The sequence below is a fragment of the Pongo pygmaeus genome, chromosome X (genome assembly GCF_028885625.2).
Source record: "Pongo pygmaeus isolate AG05252 chromosome X, NHGRI_mPonPyg2-v2.0_pri, whole genome shotgun sequence".
Taxonomy (NCBI): Eukaryota; Metazoa; Chordata; class Mammalia; order Primates; family Hominidae; genus Pongo; species Pongo pygmaeus.
In genome coordinates this window covers 22,400,517-22,421,194 of record NC_072396.2, presented here as the reverse complement: position 1 = coordinate 22,421,194, position 20,678 = coordinate 22,400,517, and the positions used below count along the sequence as shown (strand labels likewise).

General features: G+C 35.8%; 1 protein-coding gene across 2 annotated transcripts in view; it reads right to left on the bottom strand.

Annotated features, from left to right (window-relative positions):
* Positions 1–1,236: 1,236 nt before the first annotated feature.
* LOC129024843 (membrane-bound transcription factor site-2 protease) overlaps positions 1,237–20,678 on the bottom strand; it is a 45,828-nt gene continuing 26,386 nt past the window's right edge. The window contains exons 6-12 of one of the 2 annotated variants that reach the window (XM_063660428.1): positions 18,005–18,123; positions 16,911–17,091; positions 8,531–8,625; positions 7,950–8,145; positions 6,555–6,677; positions 5,677–5,752; positions 1,237–4,221 (exon numbers count right to left, since the gene is read on the bottom strand). In XM_063660428.1, coding sequence (XP_063516498.1) covers positions 3,999–4,221; positions 5,677–5,752; positions 6,555–6,677; positions 7,950–8,145; positions 8,531–8,625; positions 16,911–17,091; positions 18,005–18,123 — 1,013 coding nt within the window. In that variant the 3' untranslated portion in view covers positions 1,237–3,998. The remainder of the gene's footprint in view (positions 4,222–5,676; positions 5,753–6,554; positions 6,678–7,949; positions 8,146–8,530; positions 8,626–16,910; positions 17,092–18,004; positions 18,124–20,678) is intronic. The other variant, XM_054472096.2, reaches the window with a different exon arrangement.

Sequence of the window (20,678 nt, the reverse complement as noted above, 5' to 3'; positions counted from 1 at the left end):
ATTTTATGCTGTGGAGAGCCAATTACAGGGTTCTACTCTTAGATCCTTCTAGGTTTTCCCTCCTCTACAGTGTCAGGAGCATGTCAGTAGAAAAGTTTGAGAAGCATTCAGTTAACAAGAAGGGACAATTATTGACTATCCATCAATCTTTAGCTAAATAAAGCTAACATATATGGGTGTTTTTTTCCTCCCTTTAATGGAAAATTAAATTATACAATATAACCTGCTTTGTAATTAGCCATTTTTTTCCTACCTCCACCCCGAGTATAACTTACTGTAGCACTGAGTTCTGAAACAGAGGGGTTTCCTTTCATTGAATTCATATGTCATGGTCTGATAAAATATACAATGGATTATTCAAATTAGTATGACCCCAACAGCAAGAGTAGCTTGCAAATGCACTGATTAAAAAGGCTTATTGTCTCAAAGAAAGTATATTTACATGCTTAAAAATAACTGTTATTCAACTCTATTACGTTGCTGAAAACCATTCCAGAGTTAAAATAGTTGTGAAATAACTAAAACACATTTTCCCCTCCCAGTCTTTTATCACATGCACATTTACTTAAAAAGTTAGATTATACGAAAGCATATGCACACTGTTTGATCGGACATTAAGAGAAAAATAGTTTACATGGAATTAAATACTTCAAAGTTAACACATAAAGAGAGAATTTGATAGTATTTAATTATATCTCAATAAAGCTGTTAAAAAAGTGGCTTAATCAGTCATCTAGTCTTGTGGCTCTTAACTGTAGTATAACGGAATCAGAGGCAAGAAGTAGTGGAATGAGGCTAACCAATCAAAAACTGGGCTATATTCCTAGCCTATTTTATCTGGACCTTATTACCAGAGAGAGAGAGAGAGAGAGAGTATGGGAGGAAGCACTAGGGCAAAGGTCAAGAAGAACCAAATGCCATAGTTAGAACATTCTCTTTCAAGAATTCCTAACTGACAGCAGACTTTTCTGTCAGACACAGTAATGAAAGGAAACATGATAGTCCTCTTTCTTTATCCATAAACCAGCCATTTCCAAGACAGTAGCGAGTGCACAGGAGCCTCATTTAAAAGACTTATTTTCAAGGCCTGCAACGACTTTCAGGTATAGATTATACGAATGAAAACTGAAGGCTGGTTCTAGAATCAAGAATTTAAAAATGATTAAGATCTTGCTTTATGTAATAGGAACAATTTTGATAGAAAAGAGTTCAAAAAAGACAACACATAGACGATGATAAACATAAAATGCTGGTACACATTTATTCTTTTATTGCTAAACATCAAATGCCGGCAATTACGATATCTTCAAGTTAAAGCTTAAGAGTGAATTACAGGACAGTCAGAAGATTTATAGAAAAAAACACCTGTGCACCATTAGTATGTGAACATTCAATAAATACCATAGGACAAAGTGATGACTGAGAGCCACAATATCTATGAAGCACATGTTTACAATTTGCTGTTAGAACAGACAATGACCTGTAAGAGCGATTATCAAAAGGTCAAGTTTAACTGCATGTCTTTTCAAACTGAGATGCTGAAAAGAATATATACATTCTTTACAGATTGTAGGTGATTAAAAAAACTCTCAAAAATGTAAACAATGCAGAGTAGGAACACTGAGAATAAAGTTTTACTGTTGAACAAAGTGACAACACAGAAAGAACACTTTCTTCAATCCTCAAAATAATCCATTTTTCCAATCACTCTACAGAAACCATAGTGGATTCTTTCCATGAAGATGATAATATGCCAGGGACACAAAGACCTTCCAAGTTATTTTTTTATGTGAACATATATTTACAGTAAATATTCAATAATACTTTTTACAGCTTACTTAAATAGAAACATGCTTTTTCTAATCCATAAATAACACTAATCATTATCCATTCAACTGCATTTATTAAGTACTTATGTCTCATGCACTGTGCCAGGGATGCAAAGATGAATATGATATGGTCCTTGCTGTAGAAGTGCCCACAACCAAGCTAAAGAAGAAAACACGTAACATTTTCTTTCTTACATAATGAGGCCAGTTTTATACAATTGGTACTGATCTGCTCTTTCCTAGTAAAGTGGTTCCCAAACCCTGATCCTATGGGTCAACAGATCAAAATGTTTAACAGCTGAAATAAAATGAGATTTGGGTTTCGTTTTTTTACTCAGAAAAATAAATTAATGAGTAAGATTTCCTCTATTAAAATTTGTTCTCGGTTTTTAAAAAACTGACTTGCACATATACAACCTTTTCATTAGTAAATTGCTTAGTTCATGCAATCAAATTAATTATATAAGTATTTCATGGCATTCTCCAAGCTCTACTATTTGAACAAGTCTGAGCATTACTATGCTAATGTACTCTGATCCCAAATGACTGTCTACCTAAAAATAGAACAAATGCTGTATTTTCTGGAATAAACCAATAATTCGTATGGTTTTAGTACTGGTATTAACTGATGACCCAAGTCATTAATAAAATGTTAAAATTATATTCAACATCTAATTTCTGTTAAGGCAAATTTGTAATACAATCTAAAAAGTTTCTTAAAAATGATTAAAAAGTTTTAGTGCTTACAGAGCAACTCAATAATCTGAAAAAGGTAACTCCATGGAATACATCACTCAGTAAAGAAGTTGGATAGATGGCTATTAATGAGTTATTGCCCTTAATCACTTCTGAGTATACGAGAGAAGCATGTATTTTCCATCAAAGAAACAGCAAGCTCATATACTTCTAGGACCAACAGCTTCACACTGGCCTGCTGACTTCCCAAATTTCCCAGGGCTGCATCTCCACTCCAAAAGACCTCGAAGCAGGTGTGGCTCTTCTGGGCTCAAGAGTCAGTTCCCAAACTCTGGAAAATCCACATTTGTACTCACGTATAGCCATTCTCACTATACTACCAAGTCTTCTGTGGACCCAGAGAGGTAGCTTAGGAGAGAGACGGAAAACAAGGACTAGGTACTTAATAACCTGACACAGAAAAACATGGGAGCCGCTGGTGAGGACAGAGTATGGCTCAGAGTTTAAGGTCATTGCTTCTTGGAGACAGGAACCCAGGAGCTAGGCCCCAGATGGCCTCAGCAGCACAAGAGAAAATGTTTACCCTGGATGGGTTCCAAGCTTCAAAGCTGTATAGAGAATGGGAAGCAGGACTGCTGAAGATCCTCTAGGGTGTCTTCTGATCTGTCAGGAGACCCGGCCTAGTTCCGAGGTTCAACCCCAACTGCCTCCCTCAGCTCACATGCTGCTGGTGTGTGATGCTTCCTGCAGCTCACTGTGGATGTCAACGCTAGTGCTGCTTTATGAGGGGGCAGAGACACCTTATCAAAGATGCAATTCTTGTGGGGCAAAACATGTCTCATGATATCATAGCCCCTACTTCCTGTTTTGTTCATTTATTTGGTATCATTTGACAAAGATTTTTCCCTTTCACGTCAGCAGATTCTTCTATAGAATTTTACTAATTGTAATCAGACCTCAGCTTTCAGAGCACAAAATAATACACCATTAAATTTTAAAATACTTTTCAAACAAGACAAAGGACAAGAGATACCGGCCAAGACAATGGTCATCCTTCCACTTGGCCAAAGTCTGGTCTCCTTCAAATTTTCATTAATGATGCTTTTGTAAGAAGTTTTTCCCAATTAATTTCACCCAGTTCTGCTCTCCTTTATACTATTTCAACACAATATGTAATCACACGAAACAGTATTACATGAATTTGCACTTGCTGAGATATTATTCCACAAGCATCTGGGTACATTCAGTCCTAAATTAGAATATAGTCAGGGACTATGCCTTTCATTTCTTCTGCTTATCTTCTACCACAGAGTTTGGGTACTCTGGATATGGGAGGAGCTTAGGGTTGTTGGCTAAGATGTAATTTTAAGGAAACACTTTATATTTCATACCAAGTAAGAATTTCAATGGCAATGGATATTACCACATAGCTGTATACTGTAACTCAGGGATTCTGTCAGATGAGTGCAAACATTACCGTGCTGTAACCATCCAGAGTCCCAGGGTCACATTGGCAGCCAAAAGTACACTGCCACCCAGCAAGATGAAAAACCCTATTAGATCTTTGACATCATTGTCTCCAATCACTGAGGTAAGGGTGGCATCCAGGAAAGAGTTTAGAATCCATTGTCCATCCAAAGCAAAGCAGGGTACTGCATTAACAATAGCCAGAGCCCCTGAGAGGGAAATCAGGTACCTGGGTTAAAATCAGTTAAGGAACCAACTGTGAGAGGTCTGAGTAGAAACCATATTTCTACGAGTCAGAAGATATTTTACTGTGACTGAATTTGAGATTGCACTTGACTTCTCTACTTTCTTTAAATCTCTGCCATTCCTTCTTAGATCTCTACTACTTAAAACAAATGAGTTTATATTATTTCAAAGTTCAAAAACCTTGACTAGAAAAATAAAGGCCAAACACTTTAAGCCAATCTATAATGAACTCGTAGGAAGACTAAGTCTTTCTAATCCTTTAATGATAAAACAGGGAAAGGAATGTGGAAGGAATAAGAAATAAGGGGAAAATTACTCTTTGGGCCTTACAAAGTATTACTTTATATTAGGAAACAAAGATTTTGGTCCTTGAAGTCTACCTTATTTTACTACCCTCTATAAGGTTATAGCATAAGTCTCTTTGTGACAAAGCTGCAGAGTCTATAAAGTACAATCTTTTTTGTTGTTGTTGTTGTTGAGATGGAGTCTAGCTCTGTTGCCCAGGCTGGAGTGCAGTGGAGCGATCTTGGCTCACTGCAACCTCCGCCTCCTGTGTTCAAGCGATTCTCCTGTCTCAACCTCCTGAGTAGCTGGGACTACAGGTGCATGCCAAGACGCCCGGCTAACTTTTGTGTTTTTAGTAGAGATGGGGTTTCGCCATATTGGTCAGGCTGGTCTTGAACTCCTGATCTCAGGTGATCCACCTGCCTCGGCCTCCCAAAGTGCTGGATTACAGGTGTGAGCCACCATGTCTGGCCACAATCTTGATTATACACATTTTTTTTTTTTTAATAACTGCTCATTTGTTTTCCATTTCTTTTTTTAATTTAAATAATTGAGGAAAGACATTAAAAAATTTAAAAGCGACAAAAATAAAGAACTCTTCCACAACTTTCCAGTAATTCAATTCTGCATCTTTTATGTGCAAAATTCATCTTTTATGTGCAATCATAATATGCGAAAGACCACGTAAGATTTGGCCCTCTGAATTGCTATCTTAGTAGTTGAAACCAGCTCGATATTTCTTGTGCATTCCTCCCTGGGATTTACATAATTCCTGGTTATGCAATTACATTCTCTATTTGGTCAGAACTAACAGGCTCAGATGTGGCAGAATTCATTACCTCAGTAGTAACTGAAGCTTCCATCCTTTATAAACTTACTAAAATGTTTTAGACTTGTAAATTCAATTCTCAATTTGTATTCTGGGTTCTTTCCCTTCTACATCTAAACCTTTCTCACTCTGATTAATCTTTCTCCTCTGACTTCTTCCCTCCTGGGTACAATCTGATCTTTTTCATCTTTCAAGACTCTTTTTCAGTTGTTAGCAATTAAGTGATACTTGTGAGGTCTATATTTGTAATGCTGTATTCAAGGTAAAATTGATCAAGATCCAAGTAACACACTTTTAAAACATGTTTCACACCAGAAAGGATACTTGACAAATGTCTCCACAACCACTGGCAGATCTATGCTTAGAAAGTTAAAACGTGGGATAAAACTGGTGATGCTCACTGAAAAAGAAAAATAAGGAATAATAAATATTATTCATACCAGAGAAGCAACAGCATTATGAATTCTACCATATGGTTAAAAATTGGGCTAGCAGATTAAACTGATTGAGAAAGCCCTTCCTAAACATATGCAGGCCATATACCTCATATATAAAAGCAATCAATACTTCTAGAACATCTAATAAAAACAGCAGAATGAAAAAATACGTCCCAGTGTGTACTTATATTTTGAAGCGAGAGTAAGAAATTTACATTAAGGGTCCTTACCCTTTCAAAGAGGTATAACCTTAAAATTACATTTACTCCTACTATTATGCTACTTAACCTCTTTCAGGTCTTTTTTTTTTTTCTTCATGGCTAAACCAAGGATTAAGATGAGGGGATTTAAAGTCTCATCTACTCTGTGGATTCCATAATCCTGTCTTTGTTCAAAACATTTTAAAACTATCCTGTATTAGTCAGAACTCACAGTACACATTTCTGAATTACCCCCACTAGGGACATTTATTCATTTATTGAGGTTTTATTTCATAGTTGCAGTCTACAGTAATTTAGTGTCAAACTAATAGATAAGAAAAATGACCTCGGTTGTATCTCAGGATATGACTATGGAGCAATGAGAGAGTCTTTTAAAGAGTGACATAGGCTGGGCGCGGTGTCTTACGCCTGTAATCCCAGCACTTTGGGAGACCAAGGCGGCCAGATCACCTGAGGTCAGGAGTTTGAGACCAGCCTGACGAATATGGCGAAACCCTGTCTCTACCAAAAATACCAAACATTAGCTGGGCGTGGTCGTGGGCACCTGTAATCCCAGCTACTCTGGAGGCTGAGGCAGGAGAATTGCTTGAACCCGGGAGGCAGAGGCTGCCGTGAGCCGAGATTGTGTCATTGCACTCCAGGCTGGGCAACAAGAGTGAAACTCCGTCTCAAAAAAAAAACAAAGAGTAACATAAAACCCACATATCCATTAACTATGAATGAATAAAGAAAATGTGGTCTATCCATACAAAGGAATATCATTTGGCCTTAAAAAGAATGAAGTACTAATTCATGCTACAACACAGATAAACCTTGAAAACATTAAGCTACATCAAAGAAGCTAGTCATAAAATATTCCATTTATATGAAATGACCAGAACAGGCAAATTTATAGAAACAGAAAGTAGACTGGAGATTGCCGAGGGCTGGGGGTGCTGGGGAGATACAGGGAGTGACTACTTAATGGTTATGGAGTTTCTTTTTGGGGTGATGAAAATATTCTGCAGCTAGCTTGTGGTGATGGTTGCACAATTCAATATATTAAAAACCACTGGGCCAGGCACAGTGCCTCTTGCCTGTAATCCCAGCACTTTTGGAGGCTGAGGAGGGAGAATTGCTTGAGCTCAGGAGTTTGAGACCAGCCTGGGTAACATAGTGAGACTCCGTCTCTACAAAACCCCAAAAATTAGCCCAGCATGGTGGCACATGTCTGTAGTCCCAGCTACTTGGGAGGCTGAGGTGGGAGGATCACTTGAGCCCGAGGTGTGGAGGTTACAGTGAGCCAAGATTGAGCCTCTGCATTCCGGTCTGGGTGACAGAGTGAGAATCTGTCTCAAAACAAAACAAAAACAAACAAACAAAACCCCACTGAATTGTAAACTTTAATGGGTAAATCGCATGGTAAACTATTTAAAAAATCTTGTACAACAAAATGAGTTAGACTACATGATATTTAGCCATAAAGAACTTAGTCCAATGATGCTGCCACTGCTAAAATGATTATGCTGGCCCAGTTTTGAAAGTATATTCATATGAAAGTCATGTGTCACACATAAATTACAGTTACATCCCCATGCATCCTGGCATTCTCTAGGGTATGTTGCTCTTGCCACTGTTTTGGGGAGCTTGGATAAATTTAATAAACTCTCAGAGGACATCGGAGAGATCACCTATTTGACCTGGGCATAAATGGTAGGGAAGGAAAAATGTGTCACTCTCCATAGGCAGGCATGGATTCAGCTCCATCTTACTTTATAAATTCAGATTATCTTCCTACTGCATAATTTTCACTTAATGTTTAAGAACAAGTTAACAAGACTTTGATAAATGTTCAAATTTATAATAAATATATTAATTCAAGGATTTGTAGTGAGTTTCTACCACTGAGACTATATGTGATCTTAATTATTTTCTAAGGGTCTACCACAAAAATACTCACCTGTGTAGTGAAGATGCAGAGGATGTCCTACGTATAACATATCAATTTGAGGTGGGTGTTTTACTTTTATTAAGCGAGTGTGAGTTTCCAAAGAAGGTATTATACAGAAACTTGAACTTGAGCTTTTTTTACAGTCTTTATTGGTTCTGCAAACTTGGGTCGCTTCAACTGCTTTCCGGGCAGGAAGACATGTATGCTATAAATAAAATATTAATCAGTCAATATTAAAAATGATTTATTAAGAAAAACCTAAGTTACATTCCTTCAATATTTTTCATGTCACCTAGCATATCAGGAATGAGGTTCATATAAAAGAAATGCCATTTATGTGCACCTACTATAAAATAGATTCAAGTACCCCATTTGGGTCAAATAAGATATTATCACTATAAATTTTTAAAGATTTTCAGATGAAATATGACATGTGAAATGTAGAGATTTTAATAAAATGATACAAAAGAGCAAAAGAGAGAAGTTTCCATAGCAAAAGAGAGAAGTTTCCATAGATTCCATTTTAGCTCTATATGCTTATTTTGTAGTAATTATATCAGACAAGCAAGACTGCTTCAGGGACAACTTACCAAACGCTTATTAAAATTATTTCTGTAGGAAAAGCACACATCTGTGAGGCTGTGATTGTTACAGCATTCAGTTGAACCATCTAGCCGTTTGTATGCTAAAGAGAAATACACTGTTTATTAGAGTCTCTCATATAAAAATACATTTGTAACAAAAAATGCCTTTAAGACAAAAAGAATAAGTAAAATGGCATATGAATTTAGAAGCAACTATATAATTCAGAGTTCAGCTTGAGGGCTACTTGCTGCAGTTTGATTTTACATTACCAAAAGAGATCCATTCAATTTTAAATCAAGAAGCAGCAGTTACCCTAGGTTAGTTGTCCTCATATAAACTGAGCTACCCATAAAGCCGGAGTTGCAGTGTCTCAGTAGGTTTCACAATAATAAGTCCGGCTGGTCAAGCATAAACATTTAATGAACTACTATTATGTGCCTGAATGCCAATGATCCAACATTACTGCTGAACCCCTGCACTGTGATGCTGGTAAACAGATGGGGCCAGGGGATGCCTAAGACATCCCCATTATATCCAAATACCGATTCTACCCCAGGCTTATTTTGGGGCTCCCCCTAGAGAACCAGAGATGCCCAATTTGACCCACAGATGTGCACATACCTGCCTGTACACCAGTAATCCAGTTACCATTTTTGGAAGACAACAGCAATGGGGCAACTGTTCATTCCATTTATTTATTTAGATAGAGTCTCGCTCTGTCACTCAGGCTGGAGTGCAGTGGCACGATCTCTGCTCACTGTAACCTCCACCTCCTGGGCTCAAGCAATTCTCCTGCCTCAGCCTCCTGAGTAGCTGGGACTACAGGCATGCGCCACTGCACCCAGCTAATTTTTGTATTTTTAGTAGACATGGGATTTCACCATGTTGGCCAGGCTGGTCTAGAACTCCTGACCTCAAGTGATCTGCCCACCTTGGCCTCCCAAAGTGTTGAGATTACAGGCGTGAGTTATTGCACCTGGCTTATTTATTTTTTAAAGTTCTTTAGTAGACTGGTTTATTTGGGAGCAGAATAAGGAATCTAAGTCACTTATAAGGTGGGACAAAAAATGATTTCATGTATTTATTTAGGAATGTTTGCTGCATTCCAACTCATCAAACTGGTAAAGCACAAATTTATGGGTGGCAAGGACCAATTAAATTTGAATCTTGAATATAAACTACCATACTCAGATGTGCTGATGAAAATAGACTCAAGCGCCAAATTATCCCTGTTTCTCAGTACTACAAAAAGCTTTTCTATTACAAGAGTGCCTTCAGGAGCACTTAGCATGAAAATCTTAGTTGATATGCAATGTAATTTTAATTTTATAAAAATTTTGCATTTCAGCCAAAGTTTTTGCTTGCTTGTTTTTAAATAGTTTTTTGTTTTGTTTTACTCTATTGTTTGAGGAAGACATCTTTGTATTGGTTATACTGGATTTCCCCTAGCCATGCACTGTCGCTCTATCTCCTTGGCCAAAACATAGCAAAGAACCAAACAGAGGCAAAGGAAACTAACTGATGATTGGCTGTATGGGTAATTTTGTTCTTTGTTCTGTTTTCTTTCTTTCTTTCTTTCTTTCTTTTTTTTTTTTTTTTTTTTTGAGACAGAGTCTCACTCTGTCACCCAGGCTGGAGTACAGTGGCGTGATCTTGGCTCACTGCAACCTGTGCCTCCCAGTTCAAGTGATTCTCCCGCCTCAGCCTTCTGAGTAGCTGAGATTACAGGCACGTGCCACCATGCCCAGCTAATTTTTTTGTATTTTTAGTAGCAACGGGGTTTCACCATGTTGGCCAGGCTGGTCTTGAACTCCTGGCCTCAAGTGATCCACCCACCTGGGCCTCCCAAAGTGCTGGGATTACAGGCATAAGCCACTGAGCTGGCCTGTTCTGTTTTCTTATCATAACTGAATGGGTATTTAATTTTGAGTGAGGAGCAGTATTTAAAATATTAAAGGAGACCGTGAGCATCTAATGGCACAGACAAATCCTAGCCTATAATCATTTGTCAGCTCTAATGGTAAAGTATAAGGTAAAAAGTTGTTTAGGAATTCTTTAGAAAAATCAATCCAAGCTAAAACCCTCAGTGTTCTCTTTGATCAGATTGCCAAGTCCCATGGATTTTTACCTCCTCCTCATTTTTCTCCGTATCTATTCCCACTTGAGTACAGACTAATTCCTTCTCACTTTTAAACTACCTTATCTCATATGATTCTCTTCCTAAACTGAATTACTGGCAGTTCCTTGACCAGCTTCTATTCTATGGTACTGAGGTCCATGTCCATCTTGGCCTCCTAAAAGTAAACTCACTGTTGACAGCCAGTTCAAGGGCTGATGCTGTGAAACTTGCCTTCATCTTCTCAGTCAAGACTGTTATCATTTCCCAGTATTGCCTATCACTACTTAAAGTTAAACTTGTACTGTAATAATGTGGGTATGGTCTGTTTTTCTGACTCAACTTTGAGCTCCCTGAGGGAAAGGTTTCTCAGTGTCTTATATAAGGTGGATTACTCAATATACACTGAATACATAAATGATGTTCTACCCGATTTGCCTTTACATCAGTAATGATATTAAAATGTTTACAGCTGATGCTTAGTTACTAACTTTTCTTAAGAGGACTGGGTACAATACAGAATTGGAAGTCAGGAATTTATTATCGCTAATGATATGGCATGTTTGGTAATATAAATGCTTAAATGGGCCAAGCAGTTACCAAATAAATGAAGTGGATCATATGCAGAAAAAACAGAAAGTGGTGGGGACTGTGAGGAACTAGAAAATACATGGCCTGTTCTAGGCCTGATCAGCAATCCGATCAAAGAGAACACTGAGGGTTTTAGCTTGGATTGATTTTTCTAAAGAATTCCTAAACAACTTTTTACCTTATACTTTATACCTGTTAGCAGCCAGGCCACTCAATTTGGGGCCCAGAATCGACAGATCTTCCATTTTATCCCAACAGAAACCAGAAATCTGAACCTTTATGTGAAGCCTGTTGAAGTTTAAACATTGGCAGCCAATTAAAAATTTAAAAACACTGGGCAAGCCAAAGCAAATACACCTGCTAAGGCTGGATTTGGCCTGGAGGCTGCCACCAATTTGTGATCTCTGGTTTTTTCTTCCTCTGGCATTTATTCCAAGCAAAACAGAAATCCATAGCTGTGGCCTCCCTGACAAGATTAAGTACCTCCTAACATACTGAATTCTCCAATAAAGAGTTAAATATTTTGTTTGCATGTGAGAAGTAAACTTGATATTTCTCTATTGCTATTTAAAAAAGTTATAGGCTTAAACATAGTTAATTTTAGAATCTTTTCTACTGGGTCACATAAAGAACAAGTTACTCAACCAATTTCTGTGACTTGATTCTTAATCTATAAGATGAGGGGGTGCAACACATAATTTTTACATTCATGTATTTTTATTAATTACGAGAGGCCAATACAATTCTACTTTGGAAGTAATATTCAAGATTGCAATAGGATGTCCCCAGGGGAATTTATGGGTTCAATTTAACTCTAGAAGATTAGAATTGTCCTTTAAATATCCCCAGTATGGGAGACAATCAGAAAAATTTAAGGCCAGAAAAGTTTCATAATGTTACTACAGGGAGAACTTGTATATTTTGAATGTACCCTAAGATGAGCCCGAAGATAGCCACAGAAATAGTCCAGTCTACAAAGAATGGTCTAGACCAGAGGTGACTGTGGAATAAAGCTGGAGAGAAGAGATTTTTTCAGTCTCTAGTTCACAGTGCTTACCACTTTCTATATCTCTAATATGAACTGAACAATTTTCTTACCCTAGCTTATTAAATATATAACACATAGCTAGGGCTCCAACACAGGGAAGCAAGCCTATTTATTCTCACTTCTACTGCTGACTTTATGCCATCATTGCCTAGTAACAAGTAGTAAAATTAAACACACACACACACACACACACACACGAGGCTGGGTGTGGTGGCTCACCCCTGTAATCCCAGCACTTTGGGAGGCTGAGGCAGGAGGATCACCTGAGGTCGGGAGTTTGAGAACAGCCTAGCCAACATGGTGAAACCCTGTCTCTACTAAAAAAAATACAAAAAAATTAGCCAGGCTTGGTGGCACACACCTGTAATCCCAGCTACTCGGGAGGCTGAGGCATGAGAATTGCTTGAACCAGGGAAGCGGAGGTTGCTGTGAGCCGAGATTGCACCACTGCACTCCAGCCTGGGCGACAGAGTGAGACTCCATCTCAAAAAAAAAAAAATATATATATATATATATAAAAATATATATAAAATATATATATAAAAATATATGAAATATATAATATATATTATATAAAATATATATATTATATATAATATATATTCTATAAAATATATATTATATATAAAATATATTATATAATATATAATATATAAAATATATATATTATATATAAAATATATATAATATATAAAATATATATATTATATAAAATATATATATTATATATAAAATATATATAAAATATATATTATATAAAATATATATATTATATATAATATATATAAAATATATATATTATATATAAAATATATATAATATATAAAATATATATATTATATATAAAATATATATAATATATAAAATATATATATTATATATAAAATATATATAATATATAAAATATATATATTATATATATAATATATAAAATATATATTATATATATAAAATATATATAATATATAAAATATATATATTATATATATAAAATATATATTATATATATAAAATATATATAAAATATACATTATAAAATATATATATAAAATATATATATTATATATATACACACATACACACACACACACAGACACACACATATATACTTATATACACACTCTTACTCTTCAATTTAGGATAGCAAAGAAACCTTGGACCATAACTTGATGCTCATAATATCTTTCATTCCTACTTACAATGAAGGATAACAAAGTTACCTACAAACATATAAAAACCATCGATCCATAGCTTTCTTAAATGAAAATCTTAGTTGATATGCAATGTAATTTTAATTTTATAAAAATTTTGTATTTCAGCCAAAGTTTTTGCTTGCTTGTTTTTAAATAGTTTTTTGTTTTACTCTATTGTTTGAGGAAAACAGCTTTGTATTGGTTATACTGGATTTCCCCTAGCCATACACTGTCGCTCTATCTCCTTGGCCAAAACATAGCAAAGAACCAAACAGAGGCAAAGGAAACTAACTGATGATTGGCTGTATGGGTAATTTTGTTCAAATTTGTTCTGTTTTCTTTTCTTTTCTTTTTTTTTTTTGAGACAGAGTCTCACTCTGTCACCCAGGCTGGGGTGAAAGATATCTTTCATTCCTACTTACAATGAAAGATAACAAAGTTACCTAGAAACATATAAAATACCAACAATCCATAGCTTTCTTAAATGTCCACAGCCCCAGGGGCTAAGCCTGCCATCAAAATTAATCTAGTATGTATTTTTTTTTTTTTAAGGCTAGTCAAGTGATGTAGTGGGAATAGAGAAGGAACAAAGAATTCTGTAACTGGTTATGATCAATTAATTGTAACCACAACTGCATTTGGACCAGCCATAGTATGTATTTTAAGTGATATTTACAGACATTAATATTCCTTTAAACTGGCTAGGTATACATACTCCATTTTCAAAAGATTAAATAGAGGCACAGATTTATCAGATATAGTAGTCATGTAAAATAAACATGTATACTGAGACAAAATAGATATTGAAGAATTACTCCTGGGCTTGGACAGCCCAGGGCTTGAAAAAAAAAAAGAATTACTTCTGGATTGATTTTAGTATAAAAAGAGTAATATCTGCTTTACATATTTAAACAAATACCTCCAAAATGTAGCACATGATCCATAACAGTGAAATACTCAAACAGTTAATAAGAAGAGAGTTTCTGAGTATTTCAGGGAAAATTTTTATTTACAGTCTGTCTGACAGGAAAAGGATAAAACCCTAAACATCTGAAAATGGAGATATCCTAAGTAAAACAATCCTACTGAAGAGAACTTTATTTAGCTAGTGTGTCACTTTGGTTTTTGTAATTCAATACACATTACATCAAATTTAGAGAAACCAAAAGAAAAGGATAAAGGACTTAAGAAGTGGGAAATAATGGATCATTTCTTTAAAGAAGAACACATTGTGGATTACACATCAATCTTCTGTCATCTTAAAAGTTTTGGAAGATGGTAAAAGGCTCCTGAGAATGGGGAAAATTTATAAATATTTCAACCTTAAAGAATCAGATTGCTCCACTGAACAATCTTAACACCATTAAAACAGAGAACAATAGATAGTGGATGCAATATGATGCCACAGGAAGTACCAAGCGCTGTTTATGAAGTGTTTTTGCCAAAAAAAACCCAAACAAACAAACAAAAAGGATTCTGAATCTAATCAACACCGTGGACCTAATTAGCAGTTTATAGAAAATTGGAAGACATCTGAACAAGTTTATGACATCATGAGGATAAGATATAACCAGAAAAACCCAGAATTTAGGAAATTCAACAAAACAATTGACTCAGTTTCTTCAACAAAAAAATAACATTTCAAAAACAGGTCAAGGAAAATTGTTACAAATTTTAAAAGTCTTAGAAGACATCCTAACTAATTTAAATCAGCTATAATGAAAAGAATTAGAAACAATTGAATACCAACTAGATATCAGAAATTACTGTTATTTTGTTAGGAATTATAACAGTATTGTGGTCATGTTTAATGAGTCATCATCCGTTAAAGGCAGGCTAAAAGGTTATGGATGAAATGATAGGATGTCTGGGATGTACTTTAAAATACTTCCCCTAAAAGTGGACTGCTTAGATGAAAAAATTGGCAAAATGTTAATAACTGCCGAAGCTGGCAGAAAGATACATGTGGGCTCGTTTATACTATTCTCCATCGTGTCTAAACATTTTTGATAATAAAAAAATTCTTACAAATGGGTTATACATGGAAGAGTAAATTTCAAAAAGTTTTAAAAAAAAATCAGTTCTTACTACTTTGCCTGTGTTGCACACAGTACTTTACTAAAACTATTCTTGATTATTAATCATATTTCCCTACACCAATAGATGTGGACAAGTATCAGGATATTTTTTTACTTAAAGATATAGTCTGCGAGCATAATTTCTATTTTCTAACACCTTCAATTTTGTATAAAGAATTGGGAAGCTGATTTTGTATAAAGAATTGGGAAGCTGATTTTTCAGAGCTGAAATAACTCAAAATAAGTTTGGCAGGATCCGAGAAGAAACTTGCTTCAGCTCTGTCATCTGCTGCACAGAGCAACATATCTGACTTCACAGGGTATTTTTGGAAGCCAAGACAACTTCTTTAGGATGCCTGCCACATAAAATACATAAAATAACTCTACCCCAGATAGATTCAGACATGCCAACATCCACACAGCTACCATTAGAACTGTTTAAGTATTAAGGGAATTTTTAAGAAGTAAGGGAATTTTTTCTAAATCCCAGATGGGGTTTTTTGTTTGCCAAGTTCCTTCTTATTTCTTGTAATCTTTCCTTATTGCATGTCTGTGTTGGGCTAACAGTATATTAATACAGAATGTTTATGCTTTGATTTTTATATATTTAGTTGTTAACTATCGTTGTTTATCTGTTCTGACATAAGCTTATGCAAAGTAGAACTGGTTCTTATTATATTCCCTTTTTCAATTATAAAAGTTTAAAGTACTATAATATATCTACACACACGCATAAAGATAATATTATATTGGGGTATTTGATTATTGGAATTAGTTAATTTGTTATGATTGACCTTGAATGCTGATTTTTTTTTTTTTTGAGACAGAGTCTCTTTCCATGTCCCGATCTCGGCTCATTCCAACCTCCATCTCCCAGGTTCAAGCGATTCTCCTGCCTCAGACTCCTGAGCAGCTGAAATTACAGGCACCAGTCACCATGCCCTGCTAATTTTTGTATTTTTAGTAGAGATGGGGTTTCACTATGTTGGACAGGCTGGTCATGAACTCCTGACCTCAAGTGATCTGCCCGCCTCAGCCTCCCAAAGTGCTGGGATTACAGGCGTGAGCCACTGCGCCCGGCTATGATTTAATAGAAGTGTTTTGAAAGCAGAAAATATTAGAGTCCTAAAAGTCAAATATGATATTATGAAAATAGTTAGAAGTTCAACAATATATAATAAAGAAAACACACATATTAGCATCCAACTTACCAAGAAAAATGTCTATTGGTTTGAACCTATTTACTGATTTGCTTTAAACAGATTAGAACAGAATAAATCTATAGACATGGTCTAAGGATTAGTGAATGGCAGGTACTGGTGCTTGAAGCATTATATTATATTGAGGAAATATACACACCTCTAACTGGGAAACTTAACTGCTGTAAAGTTGATGCACTTATACAGTAACCAATTTGGGGCTCATAGGCGATGGTATCTAAACATTCATTCCAATCTTGCACATTAGTAACAGGACAATCCTGTAGATGGGTGACAAGGTCTCCCACAAAAAGGCCTCTGGGTCCAATGGCAGGAGAGTCCTTGGGAAGAGGGTAAAACCAAATCAGATGATGCATGAAGACAAGCTATAATTAATCTGAGCAAATAATAAAGACACTGAGTTAATTAAGTAGAATATTTTGAATGCAGAAAATAATCCAGCTTTGAATTCAAGACATAGTCCTAGATAATTAAAATAAAACCCAACAATTATAGTTGCTTTTCCCAAATTCTCCAAGATTTTGAATTTTTCACAATTGAAAAAAAGCCGACTTGCTGACTGTTAAGACTAAAATGATAAAATTTTTTCCCAAACTGCCAATTAAAATTTTTTTGGTGAAAGTATCATCAGACTGTCTTGCCTTTCCTATATGCTTAACACATAAAACAATAACACATGTCCTTACATATCCCCAATATGCAGGCAATACCATCAGTACAATGTATATGTAAGCCAATTGCTCACAAAGGTAATTTTCCTCTTTCTAATGTCTGAATAGAAGATTTGATGCCATCATAGCAGTTACTGTCTAAGGGAGTGAAATACAGAGTTGAAGACATTAACTTAAACTCCTATGAAATGTTACGGCTGGACAGCCTAGGTTTCATCTTTCTTACTACTTAGGAGGCGTAAAGACATTTGACTCAAAAGCAGAGATATAAAAATAAACAGAAAAGGTAAATGATGCATTTTACCAATAAACTACAGGTAGAAAATCTTGATACTATTTTCCTAAGTACAGCATCAGGACAAAAACAATTTTCATGAAACTTTAAAAAAACCAATGTGTTTCCCAACATTATTTGTTAGATTTGAAAGGATTACAGTAATTTCTTCAGAAGAAACTAAGCATTTTGTATATGAGGAGATCTTGAATAAAAGTTTCTGAATAGATGCTAGGTATTACATCACAACATCTGATGAAAGAATGCCCTGAGTAATCCATTATTTACCTCAGCAACTTCAGTGATGAGCACCCCGACTCCAGTGTAGTAAAATGGCAAGAGAATTACTGGGAGGAGAACAAGAGCTAAAATACCCAAGAGTGCAAGAACAAAATTATGCCAGATACCTGGAAAGAGAGGAAAAAAAGCAATAAGCTCAACCGGGGGCAGGAATGATATAAATAGCTGGACCTCACAACACTTGGGCATTCTGATAAATTAATAAAGTGATCAGAAGAAGCAATGAGGCAAAAATATCTACTTATTAGTAGAGCAGACAGATGTTCAATTATTAGTTACTTTCATTTTAGATACTGAAATCTAAAATGGGCATGTTAATACCACACTAGGAAGACCACATGCTAACATGATTTGATACTGATAGAACTAATATCTTCCACTAACTATACCCTCTTTTCAGAAAATGTATATATCACTAATTTAAACATATTTGTGATCTTTGAAAGAAACCTCAAATACATTCAAATAAAAAAAATTCTTGCTAAACAGGGGTACAGAAACTCAAATGGTACTTGGAAAAAGGAGGTTGTTTTAAGAATTAAACTATTCCATCCTGGCTAACATGGTGAAACCCCGTCTCTAACAAAAATACAAAAAATTAGCCGGGCATGGTAGCAGGTGCCTGTAGTCCCAGCTACTAGGGAGGCTGAGGCAGGAGAATGGTGTGAACCTGGGAGGCGGAGCTTGCAGTGAGCCAAGATTGCACCGCTGCACTCCAGCCTGGGCGACAGAGCGAGACCCTGTCTAAAAAAAAAAAATAATAAAATAATTAAACTATTATGCAGAACAATATTGGTGGAACAAACCGAGCATGTATTTTACATCACGTCACAGACTATGAAGCAACAAACCATAAGAAAACTGTCGGCCAGGCACGGTGACTCACGCCTGTAATCCCAGCACTTTGGGAGGCCGAGGCGGGCGGATCACGAGGTCAGGAAATCAACACCAGCTTGGCCAACATGGTGAAACCCCGTTTCTACTAAAAATACAAAAAAATTAGCCAGGCATGGTGGCGTGCGTCTGTAGTCCCAGTTACTTGTGAGGCTGAGGCCGGAGAATTGCTTGAACCCGGGAAGCGGAGGCTACAGTGAGCTGAGATCGTGCCACTGCGCTCCAGCCTGGGTGACGTAGCACAGAGCAGGACTCCGTCTCAAAAAAAAAAAAAAAAGAGAAAACCGTCTTTATTATTATTTTTTTAAACCCTAAAATTTAGGTACTCAAATTCATGAATCTTTTCCATTACATATTCAACCTTTGCAGCTGTGCAAAGGAAGACTTTCTCACCCCTAACATTATGTAAGTAATCACTCTTTTTGTGGGGAAGGATGGTTTAGTTTTATTTTTACATTTAAATCTCTTACCATTTGTAATTTATTTTTGTGTATGTGTGTGATTTTTACATTTAAATCTTTTACCATTTGGAATTTATTTTTGTGTATGGTGTGACTGATACATACAACTAATTTTATTCAAATGTTTAGCTAATAATTACTGAGCAGTGCATTCTTTCCCTACTAAATTAAATGCAACTTTTAATTTTCACTACATTTTCATCTATTCTTTGGCTTGCTTCTGGATTTTCCATTCTTTTCCACTATTCCAGTGACAATAAAGCTGTTGCTGGTAGTAATATTTCAGTATTTAGTAAATAAATACTTTCAATTTATTTTGGTTATTCTCCCCTTATCCTTTCTGATAAATTTGAGAATCATTTTGACAACCACCAAATATTATTCAAATTAGGATTTTTTTTTTTTTTTGAGACAGAGTCTTGCTCTGTTGCCCAGTGGCGAGATCTCAGCTCACTGCAACCTCTGCCTCCTGGGTTCAAGTGATTCACCTGCCTCAGCCTCCCGAGTAGCTGGGATTACAGGCACCCACCACCACGCCCGGCTAATTTTTTTGTAGTTTTAGTAGAGACAGGGTTTCAACATATTGGCCAGGCTGGTTTTGAACTCCTGACCTCAAGTGATCCGCCCACCTCGGCCTCCCAAAGTGCTAGGATTACAGGTGTGAGCCACTACGACTGGCCCACATTAGGATTTCTAATGTCACTACAATGACTGCAATAACTAGGGGTAAATCCATAATTTTACATTTCTGACATAGGAACACGACATCTATTTACTGAAATCTTCTACATCTCTCAGTACAGATTTGTAGTTTCTCTATATAGGCCCTGTATACTTCTTTTAAAATGTTAATTTTTTATTTTTTATATGTCACATTACTTTCTGAATGAGATCTTTTCTTCCTATTACATGATCTGTTTCTTTCAGATACACAGGAACACTACATTTATTTTTGTATATTTACTTTGTAATTAACCACCAAACTGAACTTTCCATTTAGGATGTCTTAGTTTTTATTCTCTTGGATTTTCCATTATTTGCTAATAATAATCATTTATCTCCTCCAACATTCATACCTCATCTTTTCCCTCCTGTTTGGTCTTATAGCAATGACTATAACTTCTAGAACACTTTTAAATAGTTGTGATGGAATGCCTTCTTTTGCTTTCTTCATGATTTAAATAAAACAATAGCCAAGAAACAGTAGGACTTAGATGGAATTCAGGATCAATTTTATTCTGGTTTATATACTAAGCAATGAGACTGGGGCAACAGTAGAAAAATCAGAATATGGGTGACTCAGGGTT